This window comes from Aptenodytes patagonicus, chromosome 18 (assembly GCF_965638725.1).
Source record: "Aptenodytes patagonicus chromosome 18, bAptPat1.pri.cur, whole genome shotgun sequence".
Taxonomy (NCBI): Eukaryota; Metazoa; Chordata; class Aves; order Sphenisciformes; family Spheniscidae; genus Aptenodytes; species Aptenodytes patagonicus.
The window spans coordinates 5754207-5778710 of record NC_134966.1 but is presented as its reverse complement, the minus strand read 5'-3'; the positions used below and the strand labels follow the sequence as shown (position 1 = coordinate 5778710).

Sequence of the window (24504 nt, the reverse complement as noted above, 5' to 3'; positions counted from 1 at the left end):
GGTATTGGCAGCATTTGAGAGCTAGCTCCTGACTCTTCCTGCCTGAAGGCAGTGGGTCATACCTGCCAACTTTGTGGGAATGTGTGTTTGTATTTTGCAGTTGTTTATAGACCACTATAGTTTGGAAACCATGAAGTGAGTAACACTAAAGTAGACAAGATCTGGTATTTGAATTAAGCGCATTAATAGTAATGCCATCTTGGGCTTGGCCACAGCTCAGAAGCTCTTTTAGATGCTAGAATCTTTTTCATTAGAAATAGTGATAGAAGTCAGATTATGGAGATTATTTCTTATCTCTGGGAAAAGAGCAATGGCTTTTGTGGCTTTTCTGTTGAACAATCACCAAATGAGGGAAGAAGCCAGTTTGTTTTAATATTTCATATGGAGGGTGTGACGTGCCATTGAAACATGTTCTGTGGCGAGGTGATTGTCAACACTATGTAGTAATGACGACAAAGTAACATAGCTCTGATAGTAGTTTTTCTTAGAATATCTTTCAAATGAGGAAAATTATAACTGTAGTTATAATCATTAGGGTAATAGGAGTTTTCCAATTAACTTCTGTAGGATCAGGATCATTAGTTCTGTTTTCTTGATACGGACTTACAGGATGCACAGAGCAGTGCGTGTTATGCAGCGATTTGCAGAGGATGTGCAATGATTCAACAATAGAGCTGGAATTTGGAGGCAGGTCTCATTTCTCCTCCTCATAGTTTTGTGGGCTGAGATGTGTTGTAAATCTCATCAAGGAAGACTTCAACCCCCAGAGTTCTGGGGAGCTGATAAACAAGCCCTGCAGATAAATTCAGCTTCCTCATTTGTGTAATTGCCATCAGCAGTGACATGGATTTTAGACAAACATCTGTTTTCTTGCTGACATACCTTCTTTTAAGCATTATTTATTTTAAGCAACCTGGATGGTTATTTTTCAAACTAAGCTACCGGATGTCAGGACCAAGACATTTCTTGTCTCTCCAAGCAGGGAATCAATGCTTTTTCTTATAAAACCTTTAACTCATCAAAAGGAGAAAATGTGCTTACTTAGCTTCTAGTAATGCATGTGTTTGTTTTTATTCTTAATTTTTTGCTGAGCATTTAAGAGCTCTGTCTTCAAAGATACTCTTGAGCGAGGGAGAATTGGTTAAAGCAATAGTTTCTTGTGCAGAAAACACTGACAACAGCACACTTGTCAGAAGACAGACTGAGTCTCTTTTCATACATGCTGTCTTTTAATTAATGCATTTCTACAATATGCTATTGTTCTCATGCAAGTATGATGTGCTGTATGTTCCTGTATAGTCTTCTGTAAGATGGTTTTAAATTTTTTTAAAGATTCCTGAATTCTCTGGCATTTAGTGCAGTGGATTGGAAATTCTACAGCAGCTTAATTTATCTTAAAACACTGAGGTTCTGAGCGAAGTAAATGTGAAAATAAATAATACAATGAGTTCAGTAACACCTTGTTATTTATTTGTTATTAAATCCAATTTATTTAATTTTATTACAATTTCAGTTTTTAGTGTACTCAAGTCTTTTTATGGACTGATCAGAACTGTCTTGTCGATGTTGTTGAAGGGTATGGGGAAGATCTAGCAAGGGACAGCTAGAGGTGCTGACACCATGAGGCCTGAGGGGCAGTGACTGATGCTAAAGTAAGAGCTTCAGTGGCCACCTTGGAAGAAAGCTGCTTAAAGAATTAATTCATGTTGACAAATTGTCATTTGTAAGTTTTGGCATGACACCCCATTGAGATAATTAAGACAACGTAGACCTTAAAAGGTCTTTTTACAGACTGTCGGATAAATGAAGAAATAAAACAGTTAGTTTTGTCTGGATCATATTTTCAATGAAACATGATTTTTTATTTTTTTCTTAAGTGGAGCATTATATAGTATAGTTCTGTAGCAAGGGAACAAAGTTTCCATGGTCACCATAAAATGAAATACACAGAGCCATCAGTATTATGTCATAATGATATTTTTCTGGCATACTTTTCAGAAGTTAGTAATTTTGATTCTCCTTAACAAGAATTACACAGAAGTTGGCTGGTATAACATATCTGTCACATTTAAGCTGACTTACAAGCAGCACAGCTCAAAACAACAAGAAAAGGACGTATATGTAAAGATTTAGTCTCATCTTTCTACGTAGGGATTTGTTTATTCTTATGCATCAAAATGATGTAACTGTGTGATGAAAAGCAGTGATGGCTAATGTGAAATGGGGTCTTTGTGGAAGCCCAGATGTATAAAAGATGCTGAGGTGCACAACAAAATGTTCTGAATTGAATCTTGAATATTTTTTTCTCCTTTTTTTTTTTAGTATAAATAGCTTGCAAACAGAACTAAACAACATTTTCATGTTGCGAAAACAACTAGAAGAAGACGTTTTAGCTAATCGGAATCTGCAGAAGGTCTTAGAAGATCAGATTAAGGACATTAAAAACCAACAAGGTCTGTATACATGTGCAGCCCATCCCTTTTCTTGATCTTCTTGCGCAAAAAAACCCTGGTTTTATTACAGTCAGTGTGCTGGGATGGAGAAGAAACATTTGAGAGTAGAAAAAGTTGTGAAAAACTTCTTTTCGGCTCTTTATACTGAAGATTATTTGGGGAATTTGTAACAGATTGTCTTTGAGCAATCAGGGCATATACAGAGGGACGGCTTTTTTCTTTCCATGCAGCAAATGTTAGTAATTCTATGGCAATTCTACTGCAGTGATCATTGCAAGCTGCCTACAATTTTGTACCCATAGAATTTATTGTTTTCTGCAGAAGTCAGAGATTCCTGGCTTTGAATAAATCTGTGGCCATGAGATCACTTTCTGATCGTGGAATGTAATTATTTCACAATACTTTGGTAAAGAGCTTGTGTCTCAGGAAATGGCTAGACTCCTCCTAACAGAAGAAGTATTTCCAGAGACAGAAAAAATAGCCAGAGGTTTTGTTATTTTGTAATTCAGAAATAGTAGAGCTTTTAAATATAACTTATCTTCTAGCTTTTTTTATTGTACTTCTTTGGAGGTGTTTTTAATATATACTTAGATATGGAAAAGAATAATGTAAGCGGGCATTGCTAAATATAGTTTACTGCATATGTACAGATGTATCTGTTTTATTCCATAGGGGATATATAAGTAACAATAAAGCCTGTTCACTTACCCCTTTAAACTTAGATTTTCAATTTTAGCATCACTCCCTTAACAGCTATGATAAGTGACAAAAGGTAAGCTGCGGCCGTTCCAGAGTTTCCAACCTCAAAAGCACAGAGATGATGAACAACCGGGGTAGGCCAAAGGGTTTTGTGGATAGCCCTGGGTTCTCAAGAGCAGTTGTGTTGAGGGTGAGGCTGCTAGGAATGAAAGCTCTGAAAATTAGTAATCATTTGTGAAGCTTTGGGTTCTTGCAGCAGCCATGGGATCAGTGTCAGAGCTGGGAGTAGGATTTGGATGTCTCTTCTTTGTCCTAATTTAGATATGCTTTCTCCCTATCTAATGAGATATATTTATAGAATTAACTGTCATCTATATTGTAAATGAACAGGTGTTTATTGAAACATAACAAATCATTCCTGCAGTTACAGAGGAAATGAATAAGTAGCTATTTTCAATTCAATTAATGCTATCTTTTGACCCAAAAGGAAAATAAATTCAGTAACTTTGTCTAACCCGGCTTTTTGCCTTGAGACCTTGAGTTCATGTTCATAAAAAGTTATGAACATGAACTGTTTTAACATAGATAAAACAGAATAACTATTCATGCCTTACTTATCCTTCCTAAAAATTATTTCTAATTGTAATGCTAAGTATGCAAATTATAATTCAGAATTACATTCACAACTCATGCTGATAACCACAGAAAATACAGTCACAGAAAATACAGCATGTCTGTGTGTCAGAAGCACAAAGAAATATGAGGACAAAATTTATTCGATTAAACAGAAAGCTTATTTTGGGGGATGAAACATTTTAACTGGCCTCCCACAGACTTACTAGTAGGTTCTTTTTTAAAAAGTCCTGTCTTTGCATTTTATGCTGTGTCTTCCTGCAAACAGAGTTTCTGAAATAATTCCTGTCCTTGGTTATTTTGACAGATGAAACCCTATCTTTCTGTGGAGATCAAACATCTTATATGAGTATCTGTTTAGGAGAGCAAGATCATTTAAGCCTACAAATAGACCATCTGTCTCTTGAAGAACTTAAGAAAAAGGTATTGATCTTTTTTATTATTTACTGTTTCTAATGGCTTAATTCTGCTTCATTTATAGTTTGTGCATCTCTCACAAAAAGGTTTATTTAGGTACAGTTGTGCAGTTCTGCAAGGATTTGAAGTTCTCATCTCTCTGGTTTGTGATCCACATTTTATGAACTATTTAGTCTTTGTTACACCACATGAGCTTCAGAATCAGCTGAAAGATAGGTGGCTTGCTGCAAAGGTTTTATGATAGTTAGACACCTGGATTCAAATTTCAGACTCAATACCATATTTTAGTCATCATGAAGTATACCAACTCCAAAGAAAAGTTTTTGCATTAGGTGTCCTACAACATGTATTATAGGCATCTTTATTAATCATGAAGATGGTAGTGGTGACTATAATTTATACTTCTGTATAGCACACTCCATCCCAGGATTTGCAAATCTTTTGGTAAATATGGCATGTTATAAAATAACCCTGAGGTAAGTTAATGTTGTCTCCATTCTACATAAGGAGAACTGAAATTCACAGACATTAAATGTGCAGATCATTGTCATACAATAAATCAGTATCGGAGTTCGGATCTTGTTCTTCTGACTCCTTATCCTATTCAGTGACCTCTGATCCATGCACCAATTTATGATAAGGAATTATTTTGAATATGGTTGTTTGGGAGTGAACATAAGTGAAGTTTTATATTGCTCATGGCCAGCTGAATTGTAGGCAGGTGTTCAAAACCTGGAGGTGGGTAATCTGAAGGAAAGAAGTTTGCCTTACGCTGAACAGGTGTCAATAAAAGAAGCCCCAGATTGTGTCCCAGTCCCATTCTGGGGTTATACCACTTTTACCTCCAAACACATTCCTTTCAGTATGTTCAGGGACACTCATTAGCAAAAGATACTTACAAACCATTTCTTACCTGAAAAAGGGTTTGTATGCCTGAAAGCTGACCTGTTTTTTTCCAAATATATTAATTGGTCTAATAAAAAGATTTCACTTTCTTCTGCAAACATTGCCTTCTTGATATACTACACGTGTCTGTGACAGTAGTGTCTGTTCAAGAGTCTTGAACATGATTGTCCATCCAGATTTTGCATCTGTGAAACTACTCAGAATGATAGTGGCTTATAAAAGGATGTTTGAGATAGAATAACAGGTTGTTTCTGAATGCTACTATTTCCCTGTAATGCTGGTTTCCCTTGCGCTAAAATGTTTCTTCTCAAATCAGCCTATTGGTATGAGGTGCCCTCAGGTTTCTTCTTGCTACTGAGTTGTGAAACTTGATACCTCAACTTAATAACATGGCTGGAAACTACAGTCTTGCAAGTTAAGATTTCTTGAACACTAACTCACAAATATATAATCATGTTTTTCATACATAGTGAGATTGCCACACAAACAGATGTAGAAGCCCAGGCTTTCCAACTCTGCAGTTTAGATTTAGCTGGAGATTCATATATCATAATTTGTTTTCATACTAGTATGGATGTTACTGGTTTTGCTTGTTCTTCCTTTGGTTATTTAGGTTACTGACCTTCTCTTGATGGTTAAGGATCTGCAGTCAATTAATCAAGAACTTAAGAAAAAACAGCTTGGACTTTGTACAACAGATTCTCAAGGGAAGGAAGCGCTAAAAATATTAAACCACAGTGAGGTAGGTTTTCTGTGTTAAGGTAGTGAATCTGACTCTCACATCTAATATACCTTGTGGAGTCATTTACATCAGTGCAGAATGAGTGTAAAACCCTCGGGGCTTAGGTTGCTAATTCCTTGTAATAACTTTTTAAATTAATGATGTAAACAACTTAAGCTGTTAGCACAACAGAGAATCAGCTCAATGCAAGTGTTCAGTGATGTGTCAGGTTGATTTTAAGGAAACAACTTATACATTAAAATATTAGTTGGGTCTGTGATATATTTGTTTTGCCAATTGAAAGGGGAGGAAATAGTTAATTTTACAAAGAAAGCAATATCTTATGTAACATTTTTGCTATTACTGAATGTCTGCTTGTCTACTGTTCGAGAGTCATTCTCACGCTGTGTCTAATTCTGTAAGAGCTTAGTTCGTATCTTCTCTGCATCTACAAAATAACTAGGGTTCACCATGGCCAAAAAGGAAAGCATAGCACTTTGAGTCCTTTAAAAATGCATGGTTGTTCCTTTGTATAGAATATAGAAGTATATGAAGAAGTGGCCAGCATTGTGGTAGATTGCTGAGAGGTGCAAGGAAGTAATCGTTGGTGGGTGTTTCATTCTTTTGCCCAAAGCTAAGGCTGCTTTAAGCTACGGGGAAGAAGAGGTCTTGGCAAAATACTTGCACTGAGAAGCATTTTGGGTGCTAGGTCCCCATGTGTCATCTTATGTGTGAGTGACGAAGGATGTTCAGGAGGCTCTGGTAGATTCTAGTGAACCTTCTAGCTTGTTATAAAGTATTACTTGAAACGTGGCTGGTAGTACTTTATATTGTGTTGTGGTTTCTGCTTTCAGTTACATTGTTCTTGTGCATCACATATTGAATAGGAAGGTAAAAATATAAAAGGAATAATGGTGCTGCTAGTGTTTTGTGTCTTGAATTTCTGAATTGAACTCAAAAGAACAAAAAATTAGGAATAGTTTGAATCAGTTATGTGTACGGATTGCCCAGTTCTGGAACTGGGACTGTGGTATTGATGATTTTTCTGCAGGACAGCTTGTTCTGCAGGACTCTGGAAAAAGGGTTATGTCTTTTACCGTATGTGCTGCAAATGCACTGGGAGCAATCGTCAAACGTCATGAAATATTTTTGCTTTCCCAGTTTTAAGACCTACTCATGTTACCTTTAATTGAAATATGTTTTAAATTATAGATCGATCTTTAGGGGTGCCATGGCTTATATTAAAATAATGAATTTACATGTTACTGTAATAGGTTTGCTTGAAAAGCTTGTGGGCAATCTGTTTCAGAGTGCATGCACTTTCTATAGATTAATATTTTTAGCAATTTGCCTCGTTATCCTGCAGAGGGTGCTGCACCCCCACTGATGTCGTAGTTAATACCAAAGGAACTTGTGTCCTGTGCTAAGATTATCATGACAAGATACTGTGCGCTCCTGCATTTGTCTCGGCATGAAAAGTACATATAGGGCTACTTACTTAAAAAGCTGTCTACATGAAATTAGATGTAGAATGACAAGGAGTGAAGCTTGTAAAATATAAATAAACCCCAAAATTTTGGTAAAGGAAATAGGAAAGTAAAATATGGTATTTCAGCCTGTGCCAGAATGATAATAGTACTATGGAGCTTAAAAGTGAAAGAATCTGTAATTTAAGTTTTTAGTTTAAAAGGTACCATTTTATCAGTCTGGACAATAAATGGCAACCTGGATTTTGGGTTATGGATTGTGACAACCGTGTGTTTTGCATATTAATAGCCATTGTCAAAACCCCGAAGTTCTATTTTTTTGTGTGTATTTTGGGCTAGAATTTGTTGGCAGGTAGTGCTGAGATGACACTAACATATGTGCTATAAGAGGAATTTGGACAGACACAGGAAGATGTATCCTGCTCAGGCTCTTAAAATGAACCCATCTTTCTTTTCCTTCACAAAGCCGGAGCACAAATGAGATGAATCTGCATGTTGGTGCCTCTGCAGGGCATCTCCCAAAGGTCTGACAGCCCCTAGTACTCTATTTCTTGGCTTCATGTTCGGAAGGGAGGGGGGAGAAGGAGAGAAAAAGGTTGTTTTTGTACTGTCCTCTGAACATCTGCTTTCTCTGAGAGAAGCAGCCTCAGTGATTTCAGCCTTCAGGGCTCCAGGGATCTTTGTAAACCAAGCATATCACGGATTCATTTAGGAAAAACATTCTCAAGGTTTTCAGTCTCCAAGGAAATACTTTAAACAGGCAGCTTATTCTTGGTAGACTTTTTTTCTGGCCTTAAGATGCTTATTTTCTTTCAATATTTTGTTGAACATTATGTTGTATTCCTTGGAGGACAGAAAGTTTCTTTTCAGCCTCTCAGACACAGGACCATAGGACCAGCCTCAAACTGCAGTCGTTTGTTGTCATAGTGTGCCATAACCTGTTGGTCTTATGTAATAGTTTCATTCTAAGAAGCACCACTTATTAAGCCAAATACTGGCCTGGGAAAAGCAAATACTAAAAAATGTTGAGTCATAAAAGGTAGTTGCATTGGGTGGATAAGTTATATGTACAAATAAGTTTAATTTTAATACACAAATGCAGGGCTTGACCTGAATCTACACATGGAAGGTTAAACCTTAACAGTTTTTTTTATAATAGCTAACATTATTGAACTTTTGGCATCCCATGATTACAACAAAAAGATATCTTTTTATAATGCATGCCCTTGCTACGTACCACAATCCTCTCTGTGTTTTCCTCGAGTTTTCAGATTGTCTTTGCTTTGTGTTGTCCTAGAAAACCAAGTCTGAGTAAAAATACCAAAATGATTCAAACATGACTTGGTAGTTAGTTTTCAATATAGATTTCTAATAGTAAAAGACAAATATATTAATATGCTGCACCATCCGGTTTCTGCCTTTTAAAATTCATACTTAAAACCATTAGAATTGCTTATACTGCTAGGGATTGGCAGATAAAAAGGCTTTTCTCATTTATTTAATTCATATATATATGTATACATTCTATGCATACTCAATTAAAAAAATCAAACCCCACACCTGCATTCAATTCCCAGTGTTCTTAGGAAGCAAAAATAATGCTCCCTGCAGAATCCTGTTTGTCTGCGATTGGACTGACAAGCTGTGAGCCAAGACTTTCCAGCATGTGATACTGGGGAAGCAGGTTTCTCTTTTCATGTCATAAGTTTCAGCACTGCGCTGTATATCCGTCGAAGCTATAAATATCACATCCACGATCTCTAGACACCAGTTTCTTTCCTTCCAGTCTGTCATCTGAGTCTCTGTACCTATAATCTCAATTTTTTGTAATTATGCTCAAGATTCTGCTTCTCTTGTCTTCAGGTAATTTTTCTTTAGCCCAAGTCACACCAAAATATGACTGTTATACACAGCAGTGGTATATTATTGCCACAAGTGCTTTAAGACTAAAATATTTATCTAATGCAAGTTTCAATCCACTGTGCTGTATCCTACTTATGGTTTAATGGTTTAGGCATATTAGGCATAGCATCGTTGATATTTACCATCACTCTTGCACATTTCTACTATTTAATGAGATTCTAGCAGCAAAGATCTTAAATAACTATCTTTTTCTATTAGATTGGGAAATGTTGCTATAAAACAAGATGATATAAATGTCCAATCTGGTCTTATCACAGGGGAATGGTGGAACGTGGTAACTGCAGGTCACTTGTGATGGATCCCAAAGTGGGATGCAAGACTATCCTTTTACTCCGGTTGTTGTCTGGCAGGATGTGCCAGAATGTGGCTACTGAATATAATTCGTTGTAAATACGAGTTTTTCTTACGATCGGTATTAAACCGCCATAGGCAAGGCTAAATTCTGTCCTCTGTTGCCAGAGGAAACTGAGTAGAGGAGGTGAGTTTTAAGTGAGATGAAAATACTCTCCGTGAGCTGTGTGTAAATGAAGCTCACTCAGTAGTGGTCTTCGCTGCAGCTGAGAGAGGAGCAACGTGTGCGTCTCATCCCTTGCTTGCAGATCTGTTGCCGAGATGTAACATCCAGCAAACCAAAGGGATTCTGGTCTTGCTGTCAGTTATGCTGATGTCAGGAACTTGGGTTCTGCTGCTAAAAAAGCTGAGTCTTCCTCCTCCTCTTTGCTCAGGAAATATTAGTGATGGGGGATGGATTGGGTTCTGTGGCAAATAGGGAGAAAAAGATGATTTGGCACCATTCGCCAATTTAGGCAAATTTAGGCAAGACAAAGCAGATCGTAACCTTCAGTGTTACGTAAATCTTTTTAGTGTATAGCAAGCTACATGTGCTTTGTTTTAAAAGCATGTATTTCTTGGATGCTGGAGAAGAGCCTAAATTGTGTAGCAAATGAAAATAAATTCTGGAAATTGGAAAATAAAATAGACACAATGAGAACATGACTGAAGATATAGAGGTCCTTTGCCAGAAGAGGTTAAGTGATTTTTGTATTTTTTTGTAAATTCTGAGAAGAAAGGGTTAAATAAAAATGAAGGAATATATGAGATGAAGTTTCACTGTATTTAATATGAGTCATTCCTGGTTTTTATATTAATTTCTTTTGATCTTGTTGAAGAAATCTAATTCAGTGTTTGTTACTTTGTATTACAGGCTTTTTTATTTTTCTTTTAAGACATGTCACTGACTTATTTATGCATGTTTCATATCACAGTATTTTTTTGTGCTACATTTTCACATCATTCCATACTTTGTGTAGTGTCTTGAAATAACAGAGGAGCCTGTGATGCAGACTGAAGATGGTGACAATGACAGGAAGATGCAGAACAGTCAATTTTCTGAGAGGGTCAGTCAGGTAGGACACCGCTCTGGGTACATTATGTTACAGTACTCTTTTCTCTGTGTGCCTTTGTGTTCTAACAAAATAAGAATTCTTAAAGTCTTTTGCAAACAAAGCATACTTTTCTTGGTATCTGATTTTGCTTTCAACTAATTGTTATCCTAAAGAGTTTCTGAAAGCTTTTTCCTATATTTTTCTGCTGCTAGGGTTTTGCAGTCAGGATAGCTTTCGTTCTGGTCCTTGTTTTCTCTTGTTTGGGTACTCATAATCTTCCTTAATGGGGATGACAGAGTCCCTTGAGATTGTGTTTCTTTACATACACGCACGCTGATCTTCAGCCTCCATTGCAGTCAGGCCTGTAGTACAAATTGTATAAGATTCACTTGCTGCTATGATTGAGGAAAAAATACTGTAGATCCTTCTTCAGGGTTGAAATACTTGATGTCTTGGTAGCTTGTTGACTGCGTTTTCATACATACAGGAATCTGCTGTCCTCTTATTCTGTCATTCAAAAGCGATGTAATATAAAGTATCATGGAATCATAAAATGCTTCAGGTTGCATGGGACCTTAGAGGATCATAGAGTGCAATTAAAGTTGAACCCTTCTGGTTTAAAAACTGTAACATGCTAAAATGTGACACAAAATGGGGCATTTTGATTAGTAGTGTTGAAGAATAATGATGTTCTGTTCTTTGAAATTTGCAATTTCTGTGTTTTCTGTGTTTACTAGGTATGCCTTCAAGTGTCTTTGGATTTTCCTTCTGAGCCGGATAAACAAGTAAGTGATGTATTGTAAAGGTTCTCTTGACTCTTAAACATCTTGATCTCTCACTGCTGATGTCTACTGATGGAGACTGTATCCAAATGAGCCCAGTGTAAATTCTCACGTAATTGATACAGAAGACTTTAATTGATTTTCATGGAGAGAACCTATGTAGAAACTTCCTAGGACATGTCTATGGTGTTGCGTACAAAAAGTTGGCAGTTTGTAAATACTTCAAGTTGCATCCTGTCCTGGCCATCAGGGCTTACATCTGGAGACCCCGGGACAGAATTTGGTATTGTAAAGACAGATGATTCAAAGGTGAACTAATAAAAAGTTAGCTGCAATCTGCAGGCAACGTTTCAGAAGTTTCATACCTCTTCATAGATAAAGACCTTCAGGGAAATCTTCTTACTACTAAACAACTGATCACTATGAATTAATCATATGAAATAGATGTTAATTAGTTTTTCTATTAATAAATAGTAAGTGAAATGTCTGTGGATGCTTCTTAATGTAGATAAAGAGCATCAGGAATTACAAAACCCGATTACAAAAAGGTTACAGCCCTGAATTTAGTAGAAGACTGCATGCCTGTGTAATAAGAAAATGTTTGCAATTTTTTAACAGATAACTCCATCAGGCTATTCAGAGAGTTTCTGCAAAGATAGACATTATAGGAGTCCAAATAAGCCTCAGTTTGAACATGATACAACTGGCAAACACTTTGGCAGAATAGGAATGAGTGAACATGAAACAGAAGAGAACTTGCTCACATCTCTTTTAAGAGAAAATAGAACATCTATACTGGAATCTACGTAAGTATGAGGGATATGCACTGCTTTTGACAGTATTTCTCTTTGAGAAGAGAATAAAGTAATTTTGCTAAAGTGAATTTTGATAATGGCGCTGTCTAATTTACCTGAGAGATTGGCAAGGCGCCTTCAGAGCCATTTTAGTCTATCATGCAATTAAGTAATTAGGAAACATACTATCAGTAGAAATCCTTATGAAAAACCCATTACAAAAAAAACCTCTGCAAAGTTACTGATATACGGAGCTTTACTGTAGGGACTGATTGTTTTCAGGATGGGGTCTAGCAGTGTTAAAGGGCTCAGATGATAATAGGTGGTACTTTTTTTAAAAAAAAATAAAATGTCTGAGAGCATAGGTCAGTGAAAGGTGGTGTGGTGGAGGGGATGATGCTGTACTGCTGTAAAAACTATATGTGTAAGGAACTAAGGATGGAGGAAATGGAGTTACAATGACTGTTTTACACGGTTAATTTTGAATGGACATTACTGTACGCTTTGTGGCCTTTGCCATTTCATCTGAACTGCTTGGACAGAGGTTTGCCCTCTGTCAGCAGTTTAGGGAGTCTGTGCCAATGTCCTGCAGTTGACTAATTGGTTATTCCAGTGTAATTACTTGTAGGACTGTGCTGAGATGAACCATGTTGTAAGTACTTAGGTCACTTTTCATGCAGGAGAAAATACTTGGGTAACTAAATCTGTATAAGCCCTACTGTAACCAGTGTTTTTCAAGTGTGTGTGTGTTACACTGTGATTTGATCAATCCCCAGCTGAAATGCTCATTTCCATAGAAACCGGACAATACCAAACAAGAAAAGAGTGTATAGAAAATCCACACCCTGACTAGCTTTGTTTTCTCCCAGTTTCATGCTTACACTACTTAATCTCCTGGTTGAAAACTGAGTTAGAGCTTTGCCTGGAGATCATTCTCATTTTCCTTTTCTAGTTCTCTCCACACTGTAATGACTATGTACAACATTACAGGACTTTTTTCAGTGCCCATCAGTGCTGCTCCTTCAGCTAGCCATAGTGGTTTCTGGAGAGTCATGGGAATGACCGTTCATATACGTTGTGCTCAGCCATGCTGGTGGCAGAATATCCTGTGGAATTACACAAGTCAAATCCTGTTTTCTGTGTTCAGCATGCACTGCACTTGACTTTACTCAAGCAATTCTATATTTTTACATTACTATTTTAAACTCTCCGACACGCATAAATGGTCTTAGTTGTCAAAGCACTAGTTAGTGGTAAATGAGGAGATACTACTCTCATAGAAGATGAATAGGTAACATTGTTTTATTTGTTAACTTTACTTAAAAGTCTGCTAATGAGTGATCCCAGCACCATCATCTTTACCACTCTAGTGTGTAATCTTTTCTATGTTCAAGTATAAATGACCAGATTGACTGGTGATGAGCCTGTACTTTGCATAACTTAATTCTCACTAATGACATTAGATGCCAGAGAAAGACATAAAAAACCTAGTTAGCTTCTACCATTTCAAATGCTAGCTATACAAATGCAGTTGTTTTAAGTGCTGGTTTATATGTTTAGTGGCACAAACAGCTCTATTGGATGCATGAAATAATCTGTAGAATTTGAGGGCTTGCTTGTGCTTTAAGTGTCTCTTATTTGGCTTCAGTTTCACTTAAAACATTGCTTTCCAAACTGTTGTCCATGGACCACTAGTTATCTGTGGGGCAGTTTGGTGGTCTGTAGCGAGCTGTTTTTGCAGGCTTTTCGCTGCTTTCTCAGTTTCCATCTTCCCTGTTACATTAGAAATACATGAAGGGATAGATTTTCAGAAAAACTCAACATCTAGACTCTCCTGTGGTTTCGGTAGAATTTTATTTTTAAGGTAGTTAAATGAGAGAGTAAACTCTCTTGAAAAGCCATCCATATTTCTTATATTGCTGTGTTACGTAAGCAATTAGTTTAGTTACCAGAGGTTTAGTATCTGTTCACGAATGGGGAGAGGGGCGGTAGAGCATATATAGTCATAAGTAGGAGAAAAGCATTGATGAGATAATTTATGATATAACTCATGTTGTGAAAAGGTTTCAAAAACTCTCTTCGTTAGTGAGTAATTCATTAGTGAGTAAAACGGAATCTCCTGGGAATTTCAAGTATGTCAAGACACTGCAAAAGAGTTTCTTAGAAGGTATTCTTGTTTGCTTAAATAAAAATCAAAATTCACGCCTTTTCTTTCCTCTTTCCTGAGTGTAGCAGAGAAGAACAAATGAAAATTGTAAATGAACTGTTAGATCATCTGAACACAACTGAGGACGAATGTTCAAGTGAAGATACAGAGAAAAAGGATGAAAAAGATCTTAGGCAAATGATTATTCAACTAAGAGCTGAACTCAAACATTTCAAGCAGGTCAATAAATTCTTAAAGCAGCAAGTAGAATTGAAATCAACTTTTGATGGGAAGGAGAAGCTTTATCCAGAAGCAATGCCACAGATTAATAAGGATATTGAGTTGTTGAAAGTGGAATTGAAAGATGCAGCTACACAAACAATGACTTTAGAGAGTAATGTCATGAGATTCAAACATGAAGGCAAAAAAGGAGCCTCAGAAGAAAAACCAAAATATTCAAGATTAAATGCAGAAAGAGAACATCAGCAAGAAAATGTGTATAAGAAGGGTGAAGAGCATGAAAGACTTTTTTTTACAAGGAGAACAAATGAAGTAAGTTTATTTAAGATTATCTTTTTGGTACTTAGGGAATAGATGTATAAAAGAGAAAAATATGTTTCATTTCTAATATTAAATCTTGCTTTTGTGTAATTTTTAAAATTAGGAAAAGAGATGTAAGCCAAATATATTTTAGATAATTGTTCTTAATGTTCAGAGCTTTTCATCGCATACTTCAGTGTGCTTTAGAACATTAATTAATTGAATTTCAGTCCTCACCGGGACCAGATACTAGTAAATATTATCGCTTTTGGAAAAAGAGATAGTTTATAGCGTAATGGCCTGATTCTGTACTGCCTTTTATCTCTGCATAGATGTTCATAATGTGCAGAACCAGAGCATTCTGAACTGATAGCTTATTAAATCTAAATGGCAAATGCATTCTAGAAAATTGAAGACTTGCATAATGTCTGAGAGCATGCTGGTGAAGAGTTAATGGTAGATTTCAACAAACTCAAATCTTAATTTTAGGCTTTTATTAACATCTTATCATTGTGTCTTGCTTTTAGAGAAGTATGACCCGTAGTACTCTATAAAACTGTGGGGGCAGTTCTTCATATTTGTTTGAAACCTAAGTGCACAGAATCTGTTTCGTGAGTACAGACATAATTTGCTTGTGCCAGAGATGAGTTTTCAAGTCTTTTGTATGCAGGCAGTCTGTGATCCCCAAGAAAGAGGTGGGAAAACAGTGCCTACTAAAGAGTTCACGTGTATTGTTTCAGTAGCAGTTATAGAAGCGAAGTTGAAAACTCTTTGAAGATCTTGGCTCTTGCGGAGCAGACAAAGGAGAGTATTGCTTTTGATTTTGTGCACTGCTAATAGAGAATGTTGTAGCGCCTTCTGCAAAGAATGGTTTCCATGACTTTAGTGATCAAGAGATTTCTGTGAGCTAGCAATTGGGAGCAACTCATTTTTATTCGGCTTGTTCTCGTTGGATTAATTTCACTGAAGGAAGGGGCTTGTAAACCAAGAGGTGGTGAAAGACTTTGTTCTGTACAGGCACAGACACTTCAGTATAGTTTGGGATTTTAAGGAAAAGATTTTGGCATGCACGGCTGGTCCCTGGCAAACACCCTAGAAAATTCATGCCAGTCTTAGCAATAGGTTATGATACCCCTGAAAAAATCAAACCCTAAGTAACTCATAAAAACTATGTCTTGTTTCACCAAACAATTTACATGTAATCAAAATCTATCAGAGTATCTTCAGGTACATTCTTAGTCTTTTAAGCTTTCCTTATTGGCAGTAAATTTTCTGCCTTTAAAAAAACCTATGTTTGGGGAGCAAAGAGGATAATAATGGAAATGTTCTTGGGCTATTGTTAATGTCCTTAGTCTATTTGGCATTTGGTCAGTTGTGTTTGGCAGGTTGGCTGCTCTGATAGCTGTTCCTGCATCTTTGGGATGCCTTGGCTAGTCTGAGACAGAAAGGAGTGGATGTGCTTTCTCAGCTGTGTTGGTGCTGCCCAGGGCAGCTGACTCCAGGAACACATGAATTCATGAGGGCAGGTGGAAGTCAGGAAGCATCAAGATGGGTAGCAGAGGGGGAAGGGGCTTGGGGACCTAGCTGGTCTGTTAATGAAGATCTGCTTGTGATGGCTTGCTTAATGATGTCTTTGAGTTGCTGGTCTGTCTTCTCGGGAATGAAGGACAGTCCCTCTGAAGGCAAGTAACGGCTTGTCTGCCCTCCACAGGGAATACCTAGAGTTCTTTCTGCAATTCTTTTTTTTTCCAAGTTCTTGTTTTCACTGAGTTTCAGTATACTGTTTTGATTCATCATTTTCCAGATTCCTCTCTAGTTTAATCAGTTGCAACCTCAATGCAATCCCTGAGTTAGTTGCTTTAAAAGCTTTCTTGTTTGGGCTAATGCAGTGTATCTTTTGTTTCTGAATGGCTTTTATAAATAATTTCATGTAGCTAGCTGAACTGGACTTTGGGTAATCTGGGTGACATATGTGTCTGTACAACAGCCCTGAGACAGCTGGAAATTGTTCGACGTTATTAGTGCAGTTTAGTAAAACTAGCAAGAAGTTCATCCCACCTGGATTTATTTTTCAGCCTCCAAATGATATTGTATTCATGTATGTCCAAAAGGAATTGAGTATGTCATTAGGAAAATGGAACTTGCTTTTTATTATTTTAAATTGTGTAAGGACTGTAATTGCTAAGAAATGAATGTGGAAAGGTATTTCAGAACATGTTGGGTGGTGAAAGAAATTACAGGACTTACGACACTGGTGGAGCAAATGAACAGCAAAAAAATAAACTGTATCTGAACATGCCATTATTGATTTTTATTATTATTGCACACAATTTCATAACTCTCATCAACATATAGTGTGTTTTTTATCTTTTTGGAGGCAGCACTATTTAATGCTCTGTCATTTAAACAAAGACACATTTTATGCAGTCTTTAAAAGGTGAGAGGCTAAAGTGTAATGACTTTAAGAAATTTAACTTCTCCCCCCAACTCCAATGATGGAATGTCTGTTACAGTAGGAAACAGGAATCCTGCGGAAGCAATTTATAGAGCGTATGGGTGAAGAAGCTATTTTCTTCATAAAGAATTTCTCTATGGCAGAATAAATTTCCTCTGTGGCTGATGCAAAGCTATGTTGATTTGCTCAAAGGTATGAAAGAAGGCTGGTACAAAGTAGGGCCTATTGGACGGAGGCAAAAGGAAGAAAAGAAAATATGTTCAGGAATTTGTGAAAAATTAAGAGGATCTTCAATTTAAAAAAAAAAAGATTTAAAGGACACAGTTACTGAGCTGTCAGACATTTATGATATAAATCAGGAGACTGGAAGGTAGCAGTTAGAGAGGTCACTTTGGGTGAGAAACTGTTTTCCTAGGGCACACACAAATTCAGGGTTAATTAACGTGCCTACTGATTAAAAGCCTTTGCTAGTCAATGGTGAATTTGCTGTCTTGCTTCATGAACTGGAAGCCGTTCATTGTGTGGCTGTGGATGCATAAGCCGCACTTACAGAAAATTGAACCGGTGGGATAGTTTTTTTCCCTCTCTGAATGTTTGTTTTCCACGTTGCAAGGGTATTGCAATCTATTTTCAAAACTGTTTAATGTGACAGCTTACTGATCTTGCTGGAAAATTTTTATTTTTCCTGGAATATTTGTTTATACTTCCTTTACTTGACTGTTAGGTGCGAGCTACCAACTCCCTGTTTTATTCCATGCCTTTTTCAGACTGATTCTGCTTACCTGCCCAAGAAGTCCCGTCTGCCTGTTCTCTTAAAATCATCTAGACCATTAGGAAATGTGCCTTTGAACTCCTGTATGCAGAAGTCAGATTCAAAACTACAGCACCATACCAGGGTACCTTATGAAGGTCTGAAATCATGTGAAGTACAAAACAAACAATTTCAGCCACAAACAAATGGAGAGTTATTATTGAATGAGTCTGTAACTGAAAACCTTCAAGAAGAGCCTGCACAGGAAAGCACATCAGTGAGAGGTAAATAAAGAGGAGACATAATGACTTGTAATGCTGCTTGAAATAGTGGCTTCTTGTCTTGTAGTAGAAAGTAAAAACAGATCATTTTTACATACGTACAATGCTGCTTAATATTACGATTTTCTTGGGTAGGCAAATATATATAGATCTTGAAAAACACCTTTTTTTTCTTTTATCTTTGCTGCTAGAATGTAAAACAGCTTTGTATGGAATAGAAAGTGCTTTGTATACATGGCATAAAGTGTGTAATAAATGACAGTTTCACAGGGTGCCCACATATATGTCAATGTTTAGGTAAATGAAAAATTTCCTTTATATGATGCCAAGTCTAATGAAAACTGTCTGTAATGGAGACAGGAGAGTATAAAAATACTGTATTTTTTTATGCTGCATAAATAAGTTTTTCCAATATTCCACTGAGCAGTCAAGTCATCTGTGTCTGTTTCCAGTGTGGCTGGGTTAATTTAAACTCAGTTGTTGACAAAGTATCTGGATTGGCAAAGTAAGAAAATTGTAAGGCAGAGAACAATGGGTATTATATAAAGATTTGGAGTGGTAAAAAAAATAAAAATGCGCTTAGCAGTTAGAGTAAAAACTGAGTAGAGATGTAAAGGATAGGTGGGGGAGAGAGGAGGTGTAAATATAAGAAATAAGTTTCAATTGAGTAGCGATTGAGCCACTGTCAAACGCAGAGGCTGCGGAGGCTTTGTTGTTAATGTTAACGTTATTGTGGTAAGGGACTGATACGGCGCAACTTTATTGTAAATACTCCAGTTGATAGGACTATAGCAATTAGTTTTGGTAGGTGCAAAATCCATGGAGAATGCTGAGAAGGGAAGTACTTTTGAATTGGGTCCTGAAATGAATCAGAACCTGTTAGGACTGCAGTCCTGTGATTTCCTTTCCATGCTGATTTCTTTACCCTGGATAATGGTTGTACTGCACACTTAGTAATTCTGAGACTTGATGCAATGGGAGACTGCAGAAGATTAGTTTATGATCAATGCTCATATTGGAGAAACTTTTTAGCCTTTTCTCTAAGCTTAACATAAAACATTTAAAAGTGCACTAAAAATTGATTAACTATTACATTACAAAGGGGACTTGCAAATGTTTATCTTCATTTGTTGGTAGGAAGCCTTTGCAATTCACATTCTTAGTAGTTATCCTTATAATTAGTACAAGTATTTTAAAAATATGTTCAAACACTGTTTCATATGACCAGTAATGTTTGTATTACATTTTAAATAGTTGTTCTTCCTTAGATGATTTTCCTGTTCCAAATTATCAGATAACCACGTTTGGATTTGTGGGGTGGTTTTTGTGGGGGGTTTTTTGTTTGTGTGTTTTTTTTTTTTTTAACTATCCCCACTTAATTTTTTTTTAGTCACTTACTGACTTCTGTTTTACCTTCCCCCACTATTCTCCAGTTGACTCATTGCTCAAACTGGATAATAGTGAGGTCCAGGTGGAGTTGCAAGGTGTTGATCTGGGTACAGGGGGCAAGAATGAATACGCGATGGACAAAAAACAGCAAAACTACCAAGGTAAAGCATTTATATGGTATAGTATAAAAAAAATAAATTTTAAAACTCTAGTTTCTTCTGAATTGTGCAAAATTGTAAATTACTGCAGGTAATTGTCTCCCTTGCCGTTATTTGTGGGTTTTAAATCTCATTTTCTTAGCTAGTATGGATTAATTGCTCTAAGAATCCAAGTTGGTCTTTTAAGGGTTATTCTTTCAGAAGGGCCACAGGGATTTATGAGTCTGGTTTCCAGTAAAAATAATGAGTTGTATGCCTAACTCTGATCTCTGTTGCTAATATCCTCACTTCTGAACTCTTCTCTGAATTAAATGTTTGTTACTTATTGCTTCTGCATCTAGTTATGAACTATTGGAATGAAGCGATTGAATGATAGAATTTTGCTTATCTGAATTATTTGAAGGCATTCAACTAGGTTGAAACCTAATGGAATCATTTAATGAAAATGTAAATAGGCTTAATACTGTGTATTACGTGTTTCTGCATCATCCATTAGTCTTTTTCAGGAGGGCTTGAATAACCTGGTTAACATGTTGTGTATAGAGAGTACAGAGGATATGGCCAATTTGGTAATCCTTTGTCACGTCATTAATTTTATTTGTATAAGTAGTTTCACTGAAGCCGGTCAGCTGGTTTGCAGGATTGCGCGCTATGTGTGCCCTTTGTTTGTGTGGACACATACAGGCACAGAGAGCTTATTAGTTCTCCTTTAATTAAAGGGCAGCATTTCATTAAAAACTATAACCAGTATTCTAATCAGAAATATTTCTTCCCTAATACCTGTTTTTATTTCCTGTTTTTGTTATCTGGAACATTTGCATGAAATCAGGATTGCAGAGTTTAAGAGTTCATCTTGCTTTTTTCCACCTCAGTGCGCAACCTTCTTTGGCGTCTGTGTTACTGCAGCGACCGACTGGTAGAGAAGGGGGAGAAGCTAATGAACTTAAGCGTTGCATTCGAATGTGTCCTAACCCTAACTTAAGTGTTGTGCTGAATAAATGTGTCTTCTTGAATTCATACATGAGCATTTTTTGGAAGCATTTCTGTCCTGTGATTCTGTCACCTTTGGAATGACACGCATAATGGTGTGCAGTAATCTGTATACTGCAGAGAGCATCATCTAGCCTTAATTTCAAATATATTGATATCCCAGTATTGCAGCTTCAATTTTTTCTGGCTTTTAGGTTATATTTGTTTTTATTCTCTTGTGCTTGGGCTTGGCTTGGGCCTTTATATACAGCTGTGCCCCCCCACCCCACCCCGAGGTTTTGTACCGATTTAGAGCTTGAACCTGGGCATTCGAATTCTCCATGGAAACCAATTTGAAAGTATTAAGACCTTCGCAAGATCAATGAATGACTCCCAAAAGGGAGGTTCTAATTCGTAGTGATCTTCTGCAGAACTAATAGAAGGGGAAAATTTAATTTACTGGTAACCAGAAAATAACCATTTTCTTAGATACTTACACATACAGCCCTCAACGTACACAGAACTATAAACGTAGAATATATGTAGGAATATATTGCTTTTATTGGTCTGAATCTGGGGTGAGTGCATTACTTACGAATGGCAAAGTCCACTAAGGGGTGTGCTGTGCATGCCAAATGAGTGCCAGTAAAACCTTTAACACCGAACATTTTTATGGATTTTGTTCAGAACACATTTTAAAAAACAGTTATTAAAGCCCCTTTTTCAAATTTTACTATTTTGTTGATAATCTTTTTAAAATTCCACTGACTTTATGCTCCAATTGGTTTTGTATAGATTTTTGAAGTGAGGAGAAAAAGAATATTTAATTAGAAATTTTAGGAAGAACCATTTAAAGTCATAGAGTCTACTTTTCAATCTCAGAGCCTGTTCAATTCTCAGAGCTGAAACCAGGACAGAGCCTTATGTTTGAGGTTATCATCTTTGTGGCTGGCAAGGACTGGGCTTCATCGGTGTCTGATTTAGGATTGCATATAGCAAAAGTAATGTTCAATCAATTGGGAAAAGAAAGCAGGTGTATTTTGAGTATTGTTTATTTGAAAGGTGATAAAGGGTTTGAAATATTTGATGTGCAAGTTGAATTAATGGGCAAATCATAGAAAGAGGTCAAAGGTCCAAAACTAATATTGTATAGTTTGTAATTATTCTGCATTTTTATTCTGTTATTATAGAAGTAAATGAATTCATTCTAGTGCTGTTAAGAACAGAATGTCAGATAAAGAAATATTAATATTCACATACAAGCATCCTGTTTTTCAGAAGTGCAAAACCATCATAATATTAGCAACGTGAATATCCAGCGTTCATTAAAGGACATAAATGAAGAATTTTGTTCCATGGAACATGAGGACAGTGACTCAGCCACCGCATATTCGGGTTCCAAGTGCCTGCGTTCTCTCAAATTGAGTCTAACAAGTACAGATGCACTTGATGACTGTGAAGTCATAGATGATATAGAAGAATTGAAACAAAGAATTAAGAATATGGAGTCTGAGCTTGAAAAGTACAAAATGTTCGTGTTTCATTTACAGACCTCTGACCAGCTTTTATCGAGTGGTATTTCCCATATAGTTTTGAGCGACACAGCCTTGCCTGTGGAAGGACACGTTGCACAAGTGCAAGATACAGCTATGCAAGAAATCAAAACGTTTTCTAGTATACATCAGCTGATGGATTATGACATCCGCACTGGAAACAGGAATTCAGAGTCTTCAAAAGCACCCGATACATGGACAGCACAAAACCTTAAGGAACTACTATCAGCAAATGAGGCAGAACTTGAAAAAGAGCAAATTGCGAATACACATCTTGATGAAGTGTATCATCTTCAGAACAAACTGAGAGAAACATCACCATACAAGTGAGTAAAGCTATTACTGTTTCAGGTTCCTTTTTGTAAACAGCAATACCAAATAACATAGGAAGGTAATATGAAGATAATTTTATTCACATACGAGCGTGTTGTTCTGCTAAAGGCTAAATTTCACTAACATTAACATAAAGCAACTGAAAAGGTTAGTTAAAAGATGCCTTGAAGTACAAAACAGTATTTCTCTTACACCAGAACTGCTCCTGATAAACTCATATCATCCTCTGTAACGATTCTATGCCAGACACCTGTGTCTGTCCCCGCACCTCAGGTCTACCAACTCTCTCTGCTGCAAGGCATCGTCTCTTGAGCGAAGTCAGGTCTCCTCAGGGTGCTCTCTGAGATGGGCTGACCTCTGTAATCAAAGTATTACAGTTTTGCATCACTCAGGTTTTTTTCAGATGACAAGTGTAAGAAAACAGAACATCCCATTTAAGATAGAAATGTTTCCATGGGTGATTGGCTGACGAATTCATGCTAGCCCTTCTGTTTGTGTGACCACACTTTATGTATAAAATAAGAAGTTTACGCTCTAGTTATAATTTGTTTTGCAGTTGAGTGCCATAATGCCTTCCTTTGAAGGATGTGAAGGTAGATACATGTAGAAATTAATGAATGAAATTTTATAGCATAAGCTCATAAGCTGGAAAATCATTTATGAGGGGCTGGAGAGTTTCAGTCTTGCTTTTTGTATGATAAGACTGGGGGCAGCATTTTGGCTAGCATATCTACAAATCACAGACACAAAATGGGGTCCCATAAGACCAAACCTTTTTTAACTTCCCCCCTGCCCCCCCCCCCTTTTTTTTTTTACCCCTTCTAATATCGTTATTGTCCTGAGGGCCTATAGAATGGCAGGAAGTATAACAAAGAAAGGTATTTGGCCTGTTGGCTTTCTTCAGAGTGCTTGAGTAGAAATATTTGGAGACAGTGAGCAACCACCAACATGGACTATTGTATAACTCTTAGTATTGCTATCATAAAATACAATCGTGCTACGTAGTACATATAAATTTACATACATTGAAAATATACCTCATCCATTTTACAAAGGAAGATCTAACTATGTAAATTAAGGAATGAGACAGTATGGATCGCTGTAAAGTTTTTATGGCCACTGTCTAGGACAACTACGAGTCACAAGTGACAGACCCAAAAATAAGTTATGTATCTCTTCCTATACAAATGACAATAAAAATTTTATAACAACCCACACCGTCATAGATTTTGTTTATGCCCCATATTTTGTTTGATTCCCTGCATCTTTTCAGATCCTCTCCCTTTTTCTCTCCACTAATGTATGATTCTGCAGAAAGAAGTCTATCTGTGATACAGACAGTGGCAGTGTAAAGGGGATGTCTATATTCTGCAAGTGCAGAATAAATTCAGTTGATCTGAGTTGAAATTTATATCCTGGCTTGTGGAGTACAAGAGTTTGGACACTACAGTGGTTGTCATGGTCATGTCTCTGGTAATAAACATACAGAGACGTGCAGAATTTTCAGACTGGGTGAAACCAATACCTCAGAAAGTCCAATATTGTGCTCCTGGCAGGAAATATGTAAAGTTCCAGAAGAAGGGACAGCTCCATCTGTTCTTCCATAGTTAATTAAAAAAAAAAAACACAACAAAAAAAACAACCAGTCAGGAAAAATATGTGTATTCTTAAAAATTCTTTTCATGTATTCACTCTTATTTACTTTAATTTGGTACCTTTGCATGCCATC

General features: G+C 36.7%; 1 protein-coding gene across 1 annotated transcript in view; it reads left to right on the top strand.

Moving 5' to 3' along the window:
• Positions 1-24504, top strand: part of CDK5RAP2 (CDK5 regulatory subunit associated protein 2) — an 83765-nt gene that overhangs the window by 33790 nt on the left and 25471 nt on the right. Inside the window, 10 exon segments of the mRNA XM_076355639.1 lie at positions 2323-2453; positions 4093-4208; positions 5722-5850; positions 10550-10645; positions 11362-11409; positions 12025-12212; positions 14433-14898; positions 18109-18376; positions 19807-19923; positions 22168-22768. Coding sequence (XP_076211754.1) covers positions 2323-2453; positions 4093-4208; positions 5722-5850; positions 10550-10645; positions 11362-11409; positions 12025-12212; positions 14433-14898; positions 18109-18376; positions 19807-19923; positions 22168-22768 — 2160 coding nt within the window.